The sequence below is a fragment of the Puntigrus tetrazona genome, chromosome 8, assembly GCF_018831695.1.
Source record: "Puntigrus tetrazona isolate hp1 chromosome 8, ASM1883169v1, whole genome shotgun sequence".
NCBI lineage: Eukaryota > Metazoa > Chordata > Actinopteri > Cypriniformes > Cyprinidae > Puntigrus > Puntigrus tetrazona.
Genome location: NC_056706.1, coordinates 8,987,626 through 9,009,624, shown reverse-complemented (window position 1 = coordinate 9,009,624; position 21,999 = coordinate 8,987,626). Strand labels below are relative to the sequence as shown.

The window sequence follows — 21,999 nt, the reverse complement described above, 5'->3', positions numbered from 1 at the left end:
AATAAATAATAATATTGTTATTTGAATCTGTACTCCTGGAAGTTAATCTTATGCAAAGAGTGTAATAATGACCCAGATCATGTGGAATTGTTATGTAAAATTGGTGGCTACTAGTTTTTTAATACTTGCGCCTGACGGATGGGGGTGGTTGTGTATTAGGGGTGTATTTTTGGATTCCTGTTATGTAATATTTTAAATTTTGAAAAGAGGAGCAGATCTCAGTGTCTATAATAAAATCATTGCAGGCATCTTCTGGTAAGTATTGTAATGTATTATACTATTCTATACTATAGTGCAATAAATGTTTTGAAGCTGCTGCACGCAAAGGGTCTGACTAACCAATATCTAAATGTTATGTTTGTTTAAAAACATTCATTGCTGGTTACCACGTTGCCATGTGTGGTATCTAAGCACGGCCCTCGCTAGAGAGTTGTGCTGTTGGCTGAAACTGCAAACCATCTCTTGTTCCTGGATTCTCATCTTCTTCTCCTCCAAAAACTGGGCATGTTTCTGACGTGCGTGATGGATGTCCTGCTCCATCTTGGCTCTCTGCAGAGTAAGAGTTTTCTCCATATCCATCCTTTCCCGCTCCTGCCGCAAACGCACTTCTGTCCTGCGAGCTTCTCTAAAGATGTCTCGGCGACCCTTGACTACTTCACGGTCGATCTGGCACTCAGTTACCTTCTCTGCAAGGTGTTTCTGGATTCTGGCTTTATCAAATGCTTGATGGACTCTTTCAATGACTTTAAAGGGGGTGAGGCTGATTTTGTCATGGCAACAACCAATCGGACGCTTTCCTGAAGTAACTGCAGAAGAGTGCGGTGGTAGACCTGGTCTCTGAGTATGAAACTGGCTGATGGCCTCACGGACGTCCTGCCCTGCAGCTTTATGGGAAAGCAGCATGTCACTTACTGGCTCACTCTGGTGGACCAAAGCTTTTAGTCCCAAAACACGAAAGGTTCCTTCTTCAGTTTCATCATTACAGAGATCAACAGTCACATTGATGCCTAGACAAGCAAAACAGAAGCATTAATTAAATCGGTCTCTTAGAGAGCTAACTAAAGTCAAAATGTCGGTGGTACCTTGGTCAATTATGTTTAAATAGGCCTCAGATTTCAGACTTCGACTGCACTGAGGGGTGTTGCATGGTGTTTTTATGTCTTGTTGACTGTCATTTGATTTAACATTTGCAGGATCCTGTAAAACCTGTGCAAAGGTGATAAATAAATGAAGAGACTAAATTAGATACACCCTAAAAACCGAAACGCAAAAATTTCAATGCACTTAATTAACACAATTAATAAATGCATGGCTGAAAGTAAAAAACAAAGCTAGTTTATTGCATTAAACGTTATTTAATGTTAATAGTTTTGCTGACACAATCATTTTGTTAATATGAAACTCAAATTTCTGTGTTAACTGACTGACGTAAAAAATGTAGTAAAAATAAAGTTACTTTCAGAAATAATAAAATTGTGTTTTTTGGGGTAGTACAGTACTTCCCAGCATGTTTTTTTAAAAGAGATTTTGTTATGTTGAGTTTTTCTCCCCAATGCAATTTGTGTTGAAAAGTAGACTACATGAATGTAAGCAGCAATGACTGTTGAAAATAGTTTCATTACAAGTTGTCATGGCGTAAAAGGATTAGTGCAAACATTTGCAGTTTTTTTTTTTTTTTTTTTTGTTGAGACAACATTATTTTTTTAGAGAGTACAGTGTTTACATTTTACACATTACCTCTGGGTTGCCAGTTTGCATTAGCTTGGCAAGGTTCACATTAATTCTTTGGATCTCTGTGTCTCTCTCTTCTTTTTCATTTGGCTAAGAAACATAACTACATTTTAAAATATTGCACATGAGCATTTTAAATAACTTAATGCTTTACTGTTTTTTCATGTTTTAAAATTATAGATTATATTACAATTTCTGCATATGCTAATATATTTATAAAAGTCAAATAAAGTACATACTTGTTCAGGGTGGTCATCTGTGGCATCCTCCATGGTTTTCCGAGACTGGGATTGTACCTGGTAATTTTCTGTGCTCAAAGGCATGGAAATGAATGGTTTCTCAGACTTGATCTGTTTCTTTGTACTGCAAAGCCTGACAAAGAAGAAATCCCAAATAATATCTTCATCAATAAGCAACTGTTTTGTACTTTATAGTGAACAAAATAAGCATAAAAATGTTGAATAGCTAATATCAAGATATACAAAATGCTGCGTGTTTACCCAAGTCTTTTTCTAATTAAATGGCCTCGAATCCAGCGCTGTATAATAAGTGTAGGGGAATAAAAGGCCTGAATTCTGTTTATCTCAGAGATTATTTTATATGCCACTTTCATCTCTATCTCGAATGAATCCTGAAGAAAAAGAAAACATCAAAAAATATGTTGTAGTTGTTTTTTTGGCACGGACGTTGCAGTAAAAACAACAAACACAAAACACCAGGATAAATAATGAATACTAACCGACTTTGTACATGGATACAAACTGACACAAAAGTGCTGATTCATTGCTTTGAATCGAACAGGAAGAGACAAGTTTTGTACGATTTCCTCATCAGAGATGACAAAGTTGTCCAAGGCCTTCAATGACCATATGCTGTTGACCAGACAGTGCCTGTAGCTCTTCTTTAAACTGAGCGGGGTGTCATAGAGAGTTAAAGCAGTCAGTTTTAAACAGCCAGACAGGCCTTTAATACTGTTCCAGGTTGACATGTTGTTGTCGTGTAGATACAGAAGTTGCAATTCTTTCAGATTATTCCAACATGAAGCATCAGGGAGCTGAACAATCTGAGCAGAAATATGTCTGTTAGTGATTTGTTGTCCTTAAAGTGAGTCAAATATTCAGGGCAGCAAATTAAATAAATGATACCTGATTTCCTTTCAGATCTAACTTCACCAACAGAGCGCATTCCATCAGAGCTTCGATCCTAGTCAGAAAGTTGTCAGCTAAGATACAAATTCTCAACGCTCTGCAAGATCCAATCTGATCCAGACTCTTTAAAAGCAGACTGCTCAATCTGACCATCAAAATGTCCTTCGGGTCTTTCTCGCTCTCTGATGTCCAGTAGCCATGATCCAGTATCAGAGACTGAGAGCAGTTTACCAAATATGCCCAGTATCCCTCCAGGGAATCCATTTTCACATCTTTGTGAAATTCAACTCTTCCATTTTTTGAAGGAAACATTTTTTCATATCACAAAAACATCTTGAGGCAACATCCACTCTCAGCATTTCATGATTATAGTATCATTCCTAATACATATTTAGATATATTTACATATTTCACGAACTGTTCAAATCCTCCATCTGCTCATTTGTTTGTTCTTACCATGGTTTTGCGCCTGGCTCTCAACTGTATTCTTTTGTTGGCCCAATGATTCCAAGATAAAAGTTGCTATGACAACGTTGGTTGGAAATACAAGAAGCATCTTAAAAACATTTTCTTGAAACCCACTGACAAAACATTACAAATAAAACGAATACTGCTTTGTGTCGGGAGGCTGAAAATCACGAATAATTAATTAAGTTTTAGGTAAATAATTTAATGGAGAGAGAAAGCAAACTAATAAGTATGAGCGTCAGCAGCGAATGTTTGTCACGTGACTGGAATCCGGAAGTGCCTATGTTAACAGAAGTTACGGGACGTATCTAGCGGTTTTAAGTTGTTTTATTTATTTTTTATTTATTAAAAAACGCCATAATAACGGATCATTGCCGCACACGTTTCCGATACATATGTTATCACTGTCTTTTTCTTGGTTCGTATTTGTAGTTATATGTTTGTAGTTAAGTGTTAAACGTCAGTGTAGTGATTTAGACAGATAAAGGAGGATTTGACCGCTCAGAGTGGCTGATTTTCACAATGGCAGAGCGTTTAAACATCAATCTGCAAAAATCTACTAAGGACAAACTTGAAAAATTCAAACAAATGAGAGGTAACGTTTCTGCTACATCTTTAAACTTCAAACTCTATTTTCACAGCTGTTTAACTTGCATCGACTGCTGAGCGGTTGTCTCGTTCATATATACCCTGGTGTTCACATATTTCAGTCACTTACCATGGCAATGGTATGTCCAAACGAACATGATAATGCTGTGTCAGTTTTCACATCGTTTGCTGCTCATGAGGGTTTCTGTACCTATAAGAGAAGTAAAAATTATTTATTTCCCATCCACAGGTAAAGAAGTTCAGTCTGATGAATTCTGGGATCTTGTGGTCATTACTGCAGTGGATGAGGACCAGAGGTCTGCTTACGAAATTCAGATCACTGAGAAACTGGAGAGGAAAGAACTGCCTCTCGGCATCAATTACCATGTGTTTGCAGATCCTCAAGGATGCAAGATTGGTGAGATATATAAAATAAAATAAACTTAAAAATGTTAATATACGTTTTTAATGGTTGTTTCTTCATTTGAACATACAGGTAATGGTGGATCCACTTTACATTCACTGCAGTGTCTACATGATAAATATGGCAAGTCACTGTCAGGATTTAAAGTCATTCTTATTCATGCAGGTACTGTATAAATCTATGCAATATTCACAAAACCTCACTCATGCGTTTTGTTTATTGTAAATGAGCGTTTGTGCGCCTTTAAAAAGTTTGGGGGCAGATTTTTATGTTTTTGAAAATACTAAAATACATTTACTTGTACACTTTTGTTTTGCATGTACATATTTATCTATGCATTTTGTTACATTTGCAGGAGGATTCAGTCAACGTTTGCCTAGTGCCAGTGCCCTGGGTAAAATACTCACAGCTGTGCCCCTGGGGAACCCTTTATATCAAATGCTGGAGCTCAAACTTGCAATGTATGTGCATTTCCCCTCACACATGAAGCCAGGAATGCTCGTCACCTGTGCTGATGATATAGAGCTCTACAGTGTTTCTGACCAAGAGAATGTTGTGTTTGATAAGTCAGGTTTTACTGCCCTAGCACATCCTTCCCCTCTCTCTATTGGTACAACTCATGGAGTTTTTGTTCTTGAACCAGCAGAGACGCCCAGAATTTGTGATATGGAATACAGAACTTGCTCTCAATTTCTGCACAAACCAAGTATTGAAAAGATGTTGAAATGCAACGCCGTGTGCAAGAGGGAAGGAGAGGAGTTTGTTTACACTGACAGCACTTACTATTTTGATTACATGACTGCTATGACCCTGCTGACCTTGTTCAGTGAAATCAACCCTCTGACATGTGAAATTGATGCTTATGGAGACTTCCTTCAAGCTCTGGGCCGAAGAGCTACTGTGGATTACACAGAAAACACTGCCAACGTCACAAAGAAGGAAAAGGATCTCATTGAGATTCGCAGGAAGATTTTCCATGGTCTCAAAGGCACGGCACTCAACGTCATCCTGTTGAACAACTCCAAGTTTTACCATATCGGCACCACAGAGGAATACTTGTTCCACTTCACCACGGACTCCTGTCTCAGAGCAGAACTCGGGCTGCTCTCTGCTGCCTTCAGTGTGTGCAGCTTGGAGCCATCTGAGAAAACTAGAGTTTGCGTGACACACAGTATCCTGCACCCTAATGTGAGCGTGTCCCAGGGCAGTGTTGTAGAATATTCCAGACTGGAGGCTAGAGTTAAAGTCGGAAGTAGATCTATCATCAGCGGCTGCTGGATAGACACGGATCTAACAGTGCCGAGTGACACCTTCATACACTCTTTGTCTGTAAACCTGGATGGAAAAACAGGTTTTGTTACTGTGGTATTTGGTGTTAAAGATGATCTGAAGAAAAGTGTGTCCGGTCCTGCTTATATGAAAGCTTTGAGCTTGTTTAAAGTTAATCTGGAGGACTGTTTTGGGCTCTGGGGTTTGATTCCCGAGAAGGTCAGGTTCTCAGGAGACACATCTGTGTGTAGTTTGTGGAATTCCTGCATTTTCCCAGTGTGCTCCAATCTAAAGAATTCATTTGTCATGTCACTAGGGATGATGAAGGCATTGGATAGTCGAACCAATTTCTCACTACCAAAAAATGCAACCCTAACCTCTTTACAAGAAACTCTGCAGAACAAGAACCTGGAGGAAATGCTGAAATTTAGGAAAAAACTTTATGAAGACATTCTTAGGGTGAAGTAATTCGGTCTGAGCGTGTGTGTGTGTGTGTGTGTGTAAATAATCAGTAATTTCATTGCATACACCGCTCAACAACAGTTTTTACTAAATTGATTTGATATCAGTTTTCACACAGTTTTCTTTAAATTTGAGCAAACCGTAGGTCTTTCATACAAATACATACAGTTTTCTCAAATGGTCGTACAAATAAGCCACCTTGTCAAATGTACGAATTGCTGAGAGATCAGTTTAAATTTTAAGTTACCAATGAGAGAAAGTGCAACATACAATACGGTTCATACGGAAGTCCCTTCTGAATGAAAGACCCAATTTGCAATTGGTAAAGTCATGTCGTTGCAGCTGCCATTAAGAGCTTTGTTTGCCATCGAAACAGTGTTTATTGGCTGGGCCAGTCTGAAATATAACTTTTTTCTTACTATTTGAGCATAAGTAATGATGTTTATGGGACATTTTATGCCAGATGTTATTGCTGATTTGCTAATTTTATGTTATTTAAATGTCAGTGTGACAATGTGGTTTTTAAGATTTAACCTAATTTGAAATCCATAGGACTTCAAAAAAATTTACTGTCCTTAGATATTGAAAAGGGGCAGTTATTATTTAAGGCCTGTAATAACTATTTTGTTATGTATGCCAATTAGTATTTGTGTACCAGTATTATTCTGTAACACTGAGTCACGTGATTGTATAAAACCCAACCAGTGTTTTATTAAGGAATATTTTTGGCAGTTTTTCATTTATTAGGATAGGACAGTATTTCAGAAAGGAAGCGAGGTAGGACAGAGAGAGCATGATTGGGAAAAGTCAGGAGTCAAAATTGTGACGGCCAAACCGCAACAATGCTATATGTATATATTTGCACAAAATTCAGTGATTTTCTGTTCAGTTTTATTATGTTTTTTCCAGGCATGTTTGGTTTTTTATGTTGGATCAATTTAATTTGTGTACATGCAGCAGAGAGAATCTTTTTACTATATTTAAATATTTATTTCACTTGGAGCATATTCACAAAACACCAATCACGGCATGATGAAGTCCAAAGTGTATCATGTGCATGACTTCAAAAGGACGAGGAAGGAAGAGGAAAAGCTCTTGCTAAAGGGGGACAAATTGCAGAATATTATCATTCAATTTACCCATTTTAAACTTTGTTGCTCAGAAAACTTTTCTTATATTTTTGTCGAAATGTACATATTTTGTCAAAAGGTTTTACAGTTTAATTTTTTTTTTCGTTTTACATGTTACTGTCAGTCGAATGCATCCGTGCTTATTAACTTCTATAATAATAAAAGAAATTTTACTAACCGCAAATTTTGAGTGGTATTTCCTTTATAAAACACAGAATCATCTGTTTTAGTCACATCCAAGTTCAGAGAGGAAAAGATAGAAATATAGACGAGTCTTGATGCAGCTGTTGTCTGAAAAGAGAAATCGACCGTGGCTTCACCCTGTAATAGGTACAGATCCTCAGAGAGGTCAGCTGTCATTGTTGTCACACGTTCCACACTGAGGCTAATGTATTTTTAGCAGGGACTGTGATCCCTTATCAGACTCTTCTATATTGTGCCAAAGCATTGTGTTACCACTGCAAGAGACTTTCCCTGCAGCTAACCGTGTACAAAAGTTTAAACCAACCAATCTGATGGGGAATTATAAATCAAGACCCACTCAAACCTGTACAGGTAAACATTAAGTTTCTTCAGTTGGCTGTTTAATTTGTTCGGTCCATTCATTCGACAGTTGTTAACATGAATGGCTTAAGGCTTCAAGATTTTCAGTATTGTTCACTGACGGTGAGTAATGATTGTTCTGTATGTAAATTGTGGTCTTAACGCTGTTTTGCTTTAGATGAGTGGAAAAAGAAAGTGAGTGAATCATATGCTGTTATAATTGAGAGACTGGAGGAAGACTTGAAAATTAAGGAGGAGGAGTTCAAGGAACTCAAGCATGTTTTCAGGTGAGACTGATATGTTAGCCTCTTTTGTAGTGTACTATTATTAGATGTGTTTTAACGTGTGGACTTCAATCTTAACAAAACAGCTGAGGAAAGAATGAATGTGAAGATCTGTTTTATGTTTTTGATACAGCTCAGATGAAGCATTTAATAAGGTCAATCTGAATTACCGCACAGAGGGTGGACTGTCCCTGCTGCATCTCTGCTGTATATGTGGAGGTAGAGCTAAAACGTATTAACTGTTATCTACTATAATGCAATAATGATATTTGGAACATTATATATGACTCATTCCAGTGTACTTTGTAGGAACAAATTTTCTCCAGTTGGTTTGCTTGATTCATTACCTTCAGTTTTTCCTATAATTCAGACTGTTTTCTTTTTGCTACCAGGGAATAAAGCTCACATCAGGACCCTCATGTTGAAAGGCCTGCGTCCGTCCAGACTTACCCGGAATGGATTCACTGCACTGCACCTGGCAGCATTCAAGGTCAGTCATGGGTTAATATTCCCAAATGTTGTGCGCTGGGAATTAATTTCTTTAAAAATGTGTATGATGAATTGAGGGTCAACAGCAATATGTGATAAGTGGGTATTTTTGTTTCTGTGCTGTAGGGTAATGCTGAACTGGTCACTGCGATGCTGCATGGTGGAGCAGATATCCAGCAGGTTGGGTACGGAGCCCTCACGGCCCTACATATAGCTACTGTGGCCGCCCATCTTGAGGTGCGTGTTGGAGCTGAAATTAAACTATGGAGGTTTAAACGGAATTATTCAGAAATTGTTTTGTTTTCCTTCAAGGCTGTTGATATTCTCTTGCAACACGGGGCTTATGTCAATGTCCAAGATGCTGTTTTCTTCACCCCTCTGCACATTGCAGCTTACTTTGGCCACGAGCAGGTCAGTGTTTACTTATTATCATAAGAGCTTCTTAAGGGCTCTGTAACAGCTTGCTCGTGATTTTTTCTTTCTTGCGGAACAGGTATGCAAGCTCCTGATGAAGTTTGAGGCTGATGTCAATGCAAGTGGAGAGGTGGGGGACAGACCGCTTCACCTGGCCGCAGCTAAAGGCTATCTGGGCATTGTCAAACTGCTGGTGGGGGATGGCAGCAAGACTGAAGGTGAGAGGTTTTTTAGACATTGATTATATGATTTTAAAAGATTAGCTTGCCCAAAAATATTTTTATGTAGTTTGTTTCATCTTCTGAACAGATTTGGAGAAAAATGTAGCTTTACATCATTTGCTCACCAATGCATCCTCTGCAGTGAATAGGTGCCGTCAAATTGAGAGTTAAAACAGCTGATAAAAACGTCACAATAATCCACAAGTAATCTGAGCAGCTACAGTCCATCACTTAATGTGATATATAAAATCCATAGTTTTGTTTTTAACTTTAAACCATTGCTTAAACCATTTGAGTCCTCTATTGAGAGTATTTATAAATTCTAAATCTGTTCCAACAAAGAAACAAGCTCATCTACATCTTAGATAGGCTGAGGGTAAGTACATTTTAAACATGTTTACATTTTTGGGTTAACTATTACTTTAAATCTTATCTCTCCTATACAGTCAATGCTCAAGACAATGAGGACCATGTTCCCCTTCATTTCTGCTCTCGATTTGGACACCAAGAGGTTGTCCGTTTCCTTCTGCAGGGCACCTTTGACACACAGCCACACTCTGTGAACATCTACGGTGACACACCTCTACACCTGTGAGTTCACCTGAGAAGTGAATCACACACAACACAAGGTGGCAGTTAAACTCAACAAATGGCTGAAGTGAATGAAATAAACTGGAATCTGGAGAGCAGTTATAGTGATTGTGATTTGAGTCTCATATTTCCCATCAGAGCTTGCTACAATGGAAAGTTTGAAGTGGTGAAAGAGATTATTCAGTTGTCGGGCACAGAGAGTCTGTCTAAGGAGAACATCTTCAGTGAGACAGCTTTTCACAGGTGACGTTCCTCATGACCATTTCTGTTTGTTACACTTGTAGTTAATTTATGGGCATAAATATTCCTTCAACGACAGATTGGGTTCAGATTCCCGCTTATCCTATTGGTACACTCTAAATAAAGGTCTAATTGTTCTCTGCAGTGCCTGCACCTATGGCAAGAACCTGGAAATGGCCAAGTATCTGCTCAGTCAGAATGCCGTAAGCATCAATCATCAGGGGCGAGATGGACACACGGGTATGATGACAGCGGTTTACATAAATCATTAAATATTAATATATATATTAATCATTGACATCTCTGTGTTATAATACAGACGTGAAATTTTTTTGAGTTATGTTGATAGTCTGGTTAATATTTGAAAAAACAGGTCTGCACAGTGCCTGTTTCCATGGACACATCCGATTGGTCCAGTTTCTTTTGGACAACGGGGCAGATATGAATCTGGTAGCTTGCGACCCCAGCCGCTCGAGTGGGGAAAAGGATGAACAGACATGCTTAATGTGGGCATATGAGAAAGGTTGTTTTTTAGCCTTGATTTTAATATGTGTGACTAACAATTATATATTTTACTTTATATATGTTATGTGTGTATGTTCATTTTAGGCCATGATGCCATTGTTACTCTGCTAAAACACTACAAGCGACCTCAGGATGATTCACCCTGCAATGAATATTCTCAACCAGGAGGGGGTATGAGACACATGTAGCCTGACAGATTTGTATTGTGAAATAGCTAGCTGGACAATTCTGCTGCTGCTGTGAATTTTTGGGAAAGTATTTTATTGTTGTTTTTGTTGCAGATGGATCTTATGTTTCTGTTCCTTCTCCCCTGGGAAAAATCAAAAGTATGACTAAAGGTAAAGCACACACACACACACATACACACAGTTAGCGGACTCTGTGAATCACTGTTGCTATGATACTCTTTTTATGTGCTGAAATACTGCTACCCACAGTCACCAAACTCTTCTGAGAGTCAGTGAGTCAGAAACAGTCTCCAAACATCCTCCCACTCCGTAATTGCTACAGTTTAAGCCTTTAAGTTTGTATTTGTCACAGACTTTACAAATAACGTCAACCATCTTTCGTGACTCATGGGCATATGTCAACAACATAAGCTGATTAGAGTTTCATACAATGATTGATTTGATGGTATCAAAGAAACAAACTCCTGTTTACCCTCTTTTCTCCTCAGAGAAGGCAGATGTGCTTCTCCTGAGAGCAAGTCTTCCATCAAACTTCCACCTTCAACTTTCTGAACTGGAGTTTAACGAGATTATTGGATCAGGTACGTCAGTTTAATGATAAATATTAGGTCTCCCTGGGTTCCCATTAAATCAAATCCACTAAAACACTGCAACCATAGGCTCCTTTGGAAAGGTCTACAAAGGAAGGTGCCGCAATAAGATAGTTGCAATTAAACGGTAAGAGCTTTTTAATTGTTTTCCTTATTGCCCGCATCATGTATATGAAGTGAACTGCCATAAACTTTCCTCAGGTACCGCGCAAACACATACTGCTCAAAGTCAGATACAGATATGTTCTGTCGGGAGGTGTCCATCCTGTGTCGTCTCAACCATCCCTGTGTGATCCAGTTTGTGGGGGCATGTTTGGACGACCCCAGTCAGTTCGCTATTGTAACCCAATATGTGTCTGGAGGATCCCTGTTCTCACTGCTACATGAGCAGAAGAGGTGATTTTACAAATGATTTCTATTTCAAATAATTGCTGTTGATTAATCAAACGACGCAGTTTCCACAAAAAATATTGAACAGCCCTGTTTTCAACATTGATAATAATAATAAAATTTCCTTGAGCACCAATTTAGTATATTATGATGAAATTGTGATTTACAATCACAGGGATAAAATGAAATATGACCATTTAAAAAATATTTCTATTTGATTTTCTGTTTGAAAAATATTGTTTTAACTGCATTTTTGGTCACATAAATTGAGCATAAGAGACATCTTTTTAAAAGATTTAATAAAAATTTACCAACACTTTTTAGTATATTGTAAATGTATGTATAATTTAACGAACATTATGTATATATAATACAGTACTACAGCGTTTATTGTTGGGGATTTGATTATATAACTTGCATATAGCAAAGTTTTATTTAAGTGGGTGGTTAATGTTGCAATCCCATTTCCACAGTAACAGCAACTTTTCTAATTGGCAGAACTCGCCATTAAGGTCACGAACAGGGTCGTTTCCAAAAAAGTTGTACAAGTCCTGACTAGAATGTTAACTATAAGAGAAAGAAATGTGAAGCAATCTGGGGTCTGTTTTTAAGACCTGCATCAATTCACTAAGCATCCCATTTCTACTTAGTGCTCCATATGCAGTTTAAGGTGATCATCATCTCATTGATCTGTTTGAGTTGGAAAGAGGGGATTGTGTATTGATCGAGGAGGTGTTCACTTAATGATGTCTTCACATCCAGAATCATCGATCTGCAGTCCAAGCTCATCATTGCCATTGATGTAGCGAAGGGCATGGAGTATCTGCACAATCTGACTCAACCAATCATTCACAGAGACCTCAACAGGTTAGTCACCACCATCATCATCATCATCACATGCTTCGTTCAATAATCATGGCGTTTCTCTGTTTATTTGTTTAAACCGTCGTATTACATGATAGGCAGCAAGGTGAAATGTTGTTTTCTGAGCTCTTTTTTTAAAAACCTCCCTTCATCCAATAATATCTTTTCAGTCATAATATTCTACTGTATGAAGATGGACATGCTGTGGTGGCTGATTTTGGAGGTAAAAGTCTGCTTTATTATATTTAAGTTAAAATTCTTGGATGATTTATGCCTGGGCAAAAAAACGATTAACTTTTGATCTCCACAATTTACGTACTGAAAATGCTTCTTTATTATTCTACAGAGTCTCGCTTCCTGTTGTCTGTGGATGAGGATAACATGACTAAACAACCAGGGGTACATGCATTCTGTTCTTGATTAATTCTGTCCATTAATTATCGCCTTAAATAGGTAATGCATTAATAATCTCTTTCAGCACATGCAAGCTGTTTCAGTACTGCTTACATTGCGGTTTTGGCTCTCTTGTACGTCACGTTCCGCACGTCAGTGTGTCTTTGGGGGGTATGTGTGCCTGTCATTTGGGGTTAGCAGGCGTTTTGTAAGTCACACATTGCTTTGTGTTCATCATTTTGCTCTCATTACGCTCTGCAGAACCTGCGTTGGATGGCCCCAGAGGTGTTTACCCAATGTACACGCTACACTGTGAAAGCGGACATGTTCAGTTATGCTCTCTGCCTGTGGGAGCTGCTCACGGGAGAGATCCCATTCGCACATCTAAAACCAGGCACTGCACTGTGATACGTAATACTGACCCTCAGTGCCCTTTAGACTGGGTTATATGGTTTAATCTCCTCTGTATTTGGTACTTGTTATTGGTTTTTCATCTTTATTTTTAAGATGATTAAAAGGTTACTGCACCCCAAAATTTAAATTTTGTCATTAATCACTTACCCCCATGTCGTTCCAAAACCATAAAGACTTTGTTTGTCTTCAGAACACAATTTAAGATATTTTGGATGAAAACTGAGAGGCTGTCTTATTTGACTGTCCTATTGACTGCCAAGTAATGAGCGCTGTCAAGATCCAGAAAAATATGAAAGACATCATCAAAAATAGTCCGGCAGCTATCAGTGTTCATAAAATTTTGGAATGACATGAGGGTAAATTATTAATTTTTGGTGTGTAGTAACCCTTTAACACAATACTAATTATTAAATTTACTCACCCATAGGCCATTGGGTTTGTTTTGTAATTCAAACAGATGTGGAAAAATTTTGCTTCACTTACACACCAGTGGTTCCCCTGCAGTGAATGGGTGCCATCAGAAACAGTCCAAAAAGCTGATAAAAAATTGCAATACTCCACTTGTAATGTTTTTTTTTATTATTATTATTTACTGCAAACTATTGCTTTTACTGTGGGAAGTGTCACTATAGAATACTGAGTTGTATTTTGGCCAGAAGCAACTGTTTAAATTTAAATAGCTTTAAAAATGGATTTGTTATTGTCGCTATTACTCGCTTTTTGCTTCATAAGACATTAATTAATGGACTTGAATCATGTGGATTATTGTGATGTTTTATCAGCTGTTTGGACTCTCCTTCTGACGGCACCCATTCACTTAAGAGGATCCACTGGTGAGCAAAGTAATGAAAAATTTAAAAATCTTGCATAGCCTGTGGTTGAGTAAATTTTTGTTTTCTGGGTGAACTATTCCTTTAAACATATTATAAAATGTATTAATTAATATTATAATAATATAGAAAGATCTTACTCTCATCTCTGAATTCTTTACAGCTGCAGCTGCTGCGGATATGGCGTATCATCATGTCCGACCTCCCATCGGATACTCGATTCCCAAACCCATCTCGGCACTGCTGATGAGAGGCTGGAATGTCTGTCCTGAGGTGAGTGACCCACATCCAGCACTAATTATGCTCAGAAAATAAGTAGGTTTATCAAAGAGATAAAAACCCCCTTTTGAAATTTTGATAACTTGTTTTCTATAGTTAAAATTCTAACATTTAGTTGCTTGCTTTCTAAATGAAGAGGTGAATTAAACCACGCAAATTTTTGCAAGTACTAAATCTGCGCTAGAGTGCAGCACAGATTGAAGGGAAATTTCTGCGGGGTGATTTACTAACAATGTGCACAACATTTCATTTGCATATTGGCCAATGCAATAAGTAAAGTCACTTTATTTATATAGCTTTTAACAATACAGATTGTCTTCAAAGTATTAAATAGCAAAATAGTATGTCAATATACAATGACAAGATTAAACACTCAGCTTTCAGTTAAAGGCATTTCACACGATCCAGCTTGGTTCAGTTTAAATAGTATCTGTGCAATCAAGTCAACGATACCGCTTAAGTGTCCTCAACTAAGCAAGCCATAGACAAGAGCAGGAAGGAAACAAAACTCCATTAGTAAAAAAAAGAATAGAGAACAGAGAAAAGAAGCTACGGTACATTAAAAAGTCAATTGTTTATTTGCTGCAGCAAATAAAAAAAAAAAATGACAGTACAATTTTAAAGCCAGAATATAGTTTACGCTGGCGCAAACTGATTAATTTTTCTGTCACCTTGCATAGCCTTATCAAATCTATTCATGAACTACTTATTTGTGCCACTGAGTCTGTTTATAATCAGTCAGATTTTCCAGAATGCCTTATCTCTGTAGCTCAGGACAAGTTGTATTTCTGTGTCTGTTTATGAGCATCCAGTTGCTAGCCTACTGTGTCTCGCTACAACAAGCCTCTGCCAGGTGTGTATTCTCATATACGGCGTCTTTGCAGTGTTCTTAGCGCTCGTCCCTTAGGTGCGTGCCTGAAACTGTGTCAAGCGTGCTTGTTAGGAATGTGCCCTGGTAACCAAAGGTGCAGCTTGACACTATTCTTCAGAGCACAGAGCTTTTGCTGAGCAAGACTTTAAAGAGCCAGGATGCTAACAGATTGTACGGTGCTTTCATTTAACGTTACAAGATTTTAAATAACTGTTTTAGATTTTAATACTTCTTTTTTTTTTTAAATAATGTAACTTTTCTGCAGCCATTAATCCAGTCTTCAGTGTCACATGATCCTTCAGAAATCATTCTGATATGCAGATTGCTGTCATTTTTTACTCCTGTCAAAGTTAAAAAAACAGTTGTGCTGCTTAATATGTTTGCGGAAACCTTTATGTACCTTTACAACACAACTGCAACCTTCACTTTAATACATGCTTGCTAAAAAGTTTATATATGGTCTTCGTGATGAAGTACTGTGTCTGGTCTTTTGATGTCCTTCAATCTGAATGATGCTCTGGCAGTGATCGGCGAGTCCTCTTCAGAGGAGCAACTGATTGAATAGCCAGAGATTATTTCCTGTGCCTCAACCAAACCTCTCTGACGAAATCCAATCAAATTTTTGACTCTCTCTGACAGGAAAGACCCGAGTTTTCGGAAGTGGTTGCCAAACTAGAGGAATGCCTGTGCAACGTGGAGGTAACATACATGCACATATCTACTGTACATTATTAATCTGTTTATCAGGTACTTATTCATATTTCTGTGTGTGACCAGCTAATGTCTCCAGCCTCCAGTAACAGCAGTGGTTCTCTTTCGCCCTCATCCTCCACTGACTGCCTGGTTGCACGTGGTAGTCCTGGACGAAGTCACGTAGCTGCCCTTCGCTCGCGCTTCGAGTTGGAATACGCCCTCAACTCCCGTGCCTATGCTTTTTGGACTCAAAAGTACATAAACGCAGTCTATAACAAACCTATGATTCTGTATTTGATAGGAAATGCCTCCCACCAACTTATTGCAAAACTACATTTAGTGAGAAAACAAATCCGAATTTAAATAGAGGCCATTATGTTATAGCCATACATTAATGGAGGAGTCAGGTCACCTAGCTCTTTTGTTTGGTCAGTGCCATGCCATCCAACCACAACGCTTCTGTACAGTCTGAAGTGCTGTTGCTTGGAAACCGAGGCATGAAAACAAAAGAAAGCAACTGCAATGAAAGTTGCATGACACTCACACTGAGAACCTTTGCTGGTGGTCACCTCTTAATTCTTTATGGGTGGTGATGAATGCATTTGTGTTTTGGAGGAACCTGGCAACTGTCAACAAAACCGCCAACTGAGAAAATTGCTAAAAGGGACTCCTACTTTGGAGCCTAATTTAGTCATAATCCTTGCAATGCGATTTTTTTAAGTAACAAGATCTAGCAGTGTACTCGGTTTGGTGGTATGAGCAATAAATCAGGCTAAAGTGACACCGTGAATGACTATACAGAAAACCAACTCCATAGAGGATCATCTGAGCAGGACAAACCCTGCAAGGCCTCATTGAGCTGATATGACAACAACAAAGCAACAGAAGTGTATCCTATTTAGCATCATTAAAATTTCATATAGCAGAAGAATCATGCTTGTTCTGTGGTCTTTAGTGTAAAACAATACTGTTTCAATCCTCTCTTTTATTTCGACAGCTCTGGTCGGAGGTCTTCACAGGGCTTATCCCTGGATGAGCTGAGGAGGAACATGCAGTTCCCACCCATTGACCGAAACGGTTCGTGTCCAACTGGAAATGACTGTGATTCATCTGTTTATATAACAGCTTAATGGGGGGCAACACTGTTTTTCATTTTCATTTACATAGAATATGGCAACAATCATGTTGATATAATCCGTGCAAATTTGTTTGGAAGTTTACATGACTTTTTCATAAAGACGAGAGCACTGTGTGTGTCAGCATATGGTGCAACAAGTGGGTGGTTGTATTAAGAGTGCGTGTCAGTCACTGTGTTCTGTGCTGTTCCCGCAGGATATGTGTCAGATCCCATGAGCACCATGCGTTTCCATTCATGCAGCAGCAATGGAAGTTTTGAGGACAGCAACTAGAAGCAGCGACTATCTGAAGAACATGACGTGCAAACACGCTTGCATACATGACATGTCTGATTACCATAATTATGAGTTTTCAAACTACTATTCACATTGTTGTCGATGGCGTAATGTTCAAAGAGCTCAGACTTCTTCCAACCCAAATGGAACAACAAACATGAAACAAAACCTCTCAGTGAGTCATTTAGCGTTATTAAAAAAAACCCTAATAATTTAGAGGTCCGAGAGTGCGAACAGCTCAGGAGTAGAATATCAGAATTGTCAGCTTGTAATTATTATGGTGAACACACCATATTTAGTCTAGGGACACATAACACTCAATTTGGATGATTTGTTTACTTTTTTGTGTGTTATTTTTCAGGAATTGCGTGTACTTTTGTATGAGAAGGAAGATTTAAACATACTTATTATACAGTTCTACATTTTCATTATACTTACAATTTATCTCAAAGTTTTGGTTCAATGTCAAAACTTATATTTTTATTGTTTTTTTTTTTATTACGTTCAGTGTTTCAGCGTCAAGTAAGTATCTGGTAGAGCAGGACAAATAAGTGTATTTCAGTATTTTATTCTAATTTCAAAAGCAAACAGCTTTTTTAAACAAATAAACCAGCAAGTGGAAAAGGAACTTCATGACTGATGTCACTTAACAACACAGACACTGTTTGAGCAATTTGGCCTTACATGTGGGATTGAAACATTACAAGCTTCGATTTGAACTCCCATGATCTGTATGAATATGACAAGAAGTAAAGAAGGTATCTTAGTAATGTATGTGAACTAATCCAGTGTAAAATCATAAGAACACCATTAAACTAGTGCCAAAAATCAGCAAGGTGTTCATGTCATTCACATCACATCTGCACATCACATGTGCATCAACATATTAAAGTGTTAATGTATACTAATCAGGAACACAGAGGAAAGTGCAAGCATTGAGGTTCTAGTTAAATTCTTAGTTCAGTTCTGAAGTATGTTGGTATACTGTTAGTACAGCCTGACCAACTGGAGGGCTCCGCATCATGAATAATTAAATTATTTGTGCTGTGCGAGTCCTACGGTGTCTATTTTCAGTGGGCTGTTGCTAACTTCCCTACCAAGCACACAAGACTCACTATGGGTCTCTGATAAGGAAAAGGAAGTGCCATTATTTTAAACACGTTAATATGGGTCCAATCCTGCTCCTGGAAAGCCAGTGTCTTGCAGTGTTCAGTTCAAACTTTCCCCAGCACGCCTTTCTGGAAGTTCTAGTAACCCTCAAGACCTTGACCCTGTTTCAGATATGCTTAATTGGGGTTGGACCTAAACTCAGTGGAACAGGAGAAGGATTGGACACCCCTCGGTTAGCTGAAGGATTTACTGTGGTTCTAATAACTGTTCTCTGTGTGAGCAGTCGTTAATCTTGGATATCCAGCTGGCCCAAAAAACCTTGATTCTTCCAATGAGAAAGTGCTTAAAGTGTCTCTGCTGCTGAGAGTCTGTTTTAAATGACCATCGATTACTTTCGTTCTCCTGTTTCCATCCATGTTTTTGTTTCCATCTGACTGTCTGGAATGAAAGTCTACACTTGCAGCGTCATCTTGGCTTCCGTTTTCCGATTTATTGATGATTGTGAGGTCTGTAATTACTGTGATTGTTGGACTTTGAGGTTCGATACACTCTGTCTGAGATACATGTTCAGTTTGCAAATTGTGTTCTGAAATCTCCAAAGTCTCTTTGTTACTTGCTTCCTCTGTTTGGGATAAATGTGTGGTTTCCTCAGTTATATTTTGTTGATTACTTCTTTCTGACTCTTTTTCATTTAAGTCGTCATTTGTCGGTACATCCTGATGTTCAGTTTCAGATGGTGCTCTCTCTTGAATGTCTTCAGATGTTGCTGTTGTCCTTAGGTTTATGACATCATCTGATATTGAAGTTTCCTGTCTAGCAATGTCTTTTTGATTGGTCTGTTCATTATTACTTTGTCTTGACCAAGTAGTGACCAAAGAACCTTTGGTATCTCCAGCTTCCTGGACTCCTTCATTTTTGGTTGAGGTTTCTATGCTGTCTTTGGAGTGATTACTGTGAGCGTCTGCTTGCACAACCTCAGCTTTGGTCTCCGTTTTCAAGCTTTCAACTACAGACTCTGTGTTCTCATTGAATATTTTCCCTACAGGAGTTGCAGTTTCATCTCTACTCCTGAGTGTTTCATCAAGGCCCTCAATATCAGTACTTGTTGGTGCTTCTGTATCATTTAATACTTCACCATTTAGCCTCTCTTCGGTTTCTTCCGAGATGAGACCCTCTTCATCTAGAGGCTCGATGAATGTCTGAAAATACCTTGATTCTTGGTGTATGTTAATCCAGTTACTTACAAGATCCACCCCAACTGCTTTAGTTAAAGCTGCTGAATGAATGGCCAGATCTTCTGAATCGATGCTCAGAACTGGATCTTTGACTTTCTCCACAGGCTGTGATTTTAGTGAATGGGAAACAAATGAGCCACCATCATTATTTACAGAATTCACTTTTTTCTCCGAAGGTTCTAATGGATTACCATCCATTGCTTCAGGAGCATCTCTACTCAGTTCATCGGCAGTACCTTTCAGTTCTGACTCGTTTAGTTCTTGTGCTTTGGCATCTGCTGAGACAATGTCATTTTCTGCGTCCTTATTGATTGTCTCCTGTGTTATCTGAGAGGTTACATTTTCTATGAACGTTGTTGCAGATGCTTCTGATTCTTTATCAGCCTCTTCTTTGTCTGCTTTTAGATTGTCACTGGCCTGGTCCTCATGTTCATCACCCAATTGAGACTGTCTTACTGAGGTAACAAGTTCAGCATCTGACTTGTTTTCATTCTCATTGTCATCATGTTTTTCTTCTTCTTTTACATCTTCATCTGTTTCTGGCTTTTCATTATTATAAATAACGTTTTGATCCCTATCACCAGTTGTCTCACCCTCTGATTTACTTTGCATTTCCTCTTGGGGATATTCTTCTACCTTCTCAGCCTCCTCAAGACTAACATCTTGTCTCTCTCCATTTTCAGCATCTATGTTACTGTCTAGCAAGCCATTATTCACCCCAGCAGGTTCATCTACTTGTTCTTTGGTACTAGCCTCTGTGTCATCATTGGGTGCCGCCCTTGAATCTATTTCATTTGGTTCTTCCTGTGAAACAGATTCCTTATTTTGGTCCTCAATGTTGGTCTCTACTTTCTGGCCTGTATTTTCATCTGAAACTGCCTCTTCTTTTCCATCACCTGTCTCTAATGTAGTCTCACTAATTTTATTCATATCTGTCACCTCTTTCTCTGACCCTTCTACCAACTTTTCACCTGTTTCTAGCTCATTCTCTAAACAATTTCCATCTGCTCCCTCTGCTATTTTCTTATCCTCCATCTCTGCTTCTTCTTCTCTCTGAGCCCCATCTTCCATTGTTTCATCTTTAACTTTGGTTTCTCCTCCATTATCATCATCTTTGTTTGGTTTCTCTAGCCCTTCTTCCTCTGCCTCAAGTTTGTTTCTTAGCTGTTCCTCCTCTGTTTCATTCTGTTCATCATTCAGGGCATCATTCTGTTTTTCATTACCCTGTGTGCTTACATCTTGACCATCTTCTGACTCGTTTTGTTTATTCCCAGTCTCACCAGACAGTTCTTCAGCTTCACCTTCTTTATGTTCATCATTCACACCGTCTTCATATTTTTCTGTACTGTCCTCATTCTCTTCTGCATTTAAATTATCACCACCCTCTAACTCATTTTCTTTCTCACCATCTTGAGTCTCTTCATCCCCGGTTTTCTCTGTCTCCTCTTTTTCCAGACTTTCACTTCTGTCCTGAACCTCTAGCTTTTCTGCAGCTTCTTCTTCTGCCTTATCTTTTTTTTCTCCATCTTCCACCTTACAATCATCAACCTTATCATCTGTCTCCTCTACTATTTCCCCAGTTGACCTATCAACCCCAGCCTCATCTGCTAGGTCTTCTCTTTCATCTCTGTCTGTCTGTCCATCGCTCCTCCTCTCTATGTTCTGATCTACGTCATCAGTGTCTCGCTGCCTCTCAGTGTCTCCTGCACCTGTTTCTGTACCATTCTCTGTCTGAGATGCCTGACCCTCTACCTCCATCTCCGAAACCTTAGTTTGTGTATTTCCAGTGTCCAGTGTTTCAGCATGGGTCTCTGCATTAACTTTCTCCTCTGCCTCCTTGGTTTCAGTTTTTACTTCCTCTCTTTTATCTTGTTGTTCAACCTCACTTTGTTCATCCACCCTGTCTAAATTTTCTGCTCCTTCCTGAGTCTCATCTATTTGTTTTACTTCTTCTTCTGTGTGGAAATTAGGTTCCTGTGCATTTGTCTCTTCTGCAGGTTGAGTTATGGCAACATCATCACGCATCCTTTCCTCACGCACATCCTCTTGTGTGTTGGCTTTACCTTCATCCAGAATAGAATCCTGTGCGTTTGATGATTGTGGCAAAGTGTTTTCATTTCCTGTAAAAAAAAACAACAAAAACAAAAGTGAACATATATAATTAAACCATTTCATGGTTTATGTTTACAAACATAAAAATGTC

General features: G+C 38.5%; 4 protein-coding genes across 4 annotated transcripts; 2 read left to right on the top strand and 2 right to left on the bottom strand.

Moving 5' to 3' along the window:
• Positions 1-117: 117 nt before the first annotated feature.
• On the bottom strand, positions 118-3,496 carry lrriq3 (leucine rich repeats and IQ motif containing 3). The gene is made up of 7 exons (XM_043247009.1): positions 2,877-3,496; positions 2,471-2,794; positions 2,232-2,362; positions 1,971-2,103; positions 1,738-1,821; positions 1,083-1,206; positions 118-1,007 (listed from the first exon to the last, which is right to left on the bottom strand). Exons 1-7 carry the CDS (start codon positions 3,189-3,191, stop codon positions 373-375), a joined length of 1,746 nt encoding a protein of 581 aa, XP_043102944.1. The 5' UTR covers positions 3,192-3,496; the 3' UTR covers positions 118-372.
• Positions 3,497-3,621: 125 nt separating this feature from the next.
• On the top strand, positions 3,622-7,404 carry fpgt (fucose-1-phosphate guanylyltransferase). Its single transcript, XM_043247015.1, has 4 exons — positions 3,622-3,942; positions 4,186-4,353; positions 4,432-4,524; positions 4,715-7,404. The coding sequence occupies exons 1-4, from the start codon at positions 3,870-3,872 to the stop codon at positions 6,094-6,096; spliced, it is 1,716 nt and encodes a 571-aa protein (XP_043102950.1). The 5' UTR covers positions 3,622-3,869; the 3' UTR covers positions 6,097-7,404.
• Positions 7,405-7,662: 258 nt separating this feature from the next.
• Positions 7,663-18,282, top strand: tnni3k (TNNI3 interacting kinase). The gene is made up of 25 exons (XM_043247006.1): positions 7,663-7,775; positions 7,942-8,050; positions 8,181-8,266; positions 8,440-8,537; positions 8,663-8,773; positions 8,849-8,947; positions 9,030-9,168; positions 9,618-9,762; positions 9,901-10,005; positions 10,148-10,242; positions 10,376-10,525; positions 10,612-10,698; positions 10,809-10,865; positions 11,204-11,296; positions 11,375-11,432; positions 11,507-11,701; positions 12,458-12,562; positions 12,730-12,782; positions 12,906-12,958; positions 13,214-13,346; positions 14,360-14,469; positions 15,986-16,045; positions 16,124-16,293; positions 17,037-17,116; positions 17,372-18,282. Exons 1-25 carry the CDS (start codon positions 7,736-7,738, stop codon positions 17,446-17,448), a joined length of 2,508 nt encoding a protein of 835 aa, XP_043102941.1. The 5' UTR covers positions 7,663-7,735; the 3' UTR covers positions 17,449-18,282.
• A 134-nt stretch (positions 18,283-18,416) lies between these two features.
• On the bottom strand, positions 18,417-21,971 carry LOC122350485 (uncharacterized protein DDB_G0290685-like). The gene has a single exon (XM_043247005.1). It carries the CDS (start codon positions 21,969-21,971, stop codon positions 18,819-18,821), a length of 3,153 nt encoding a protein of 1,050 aa, XP_043102940.1. The 3' UTR covers positions 18,417-18,818.
• Between the last annotated feature and the right edge of the window lie 28 nt (positions 21,972-21,999).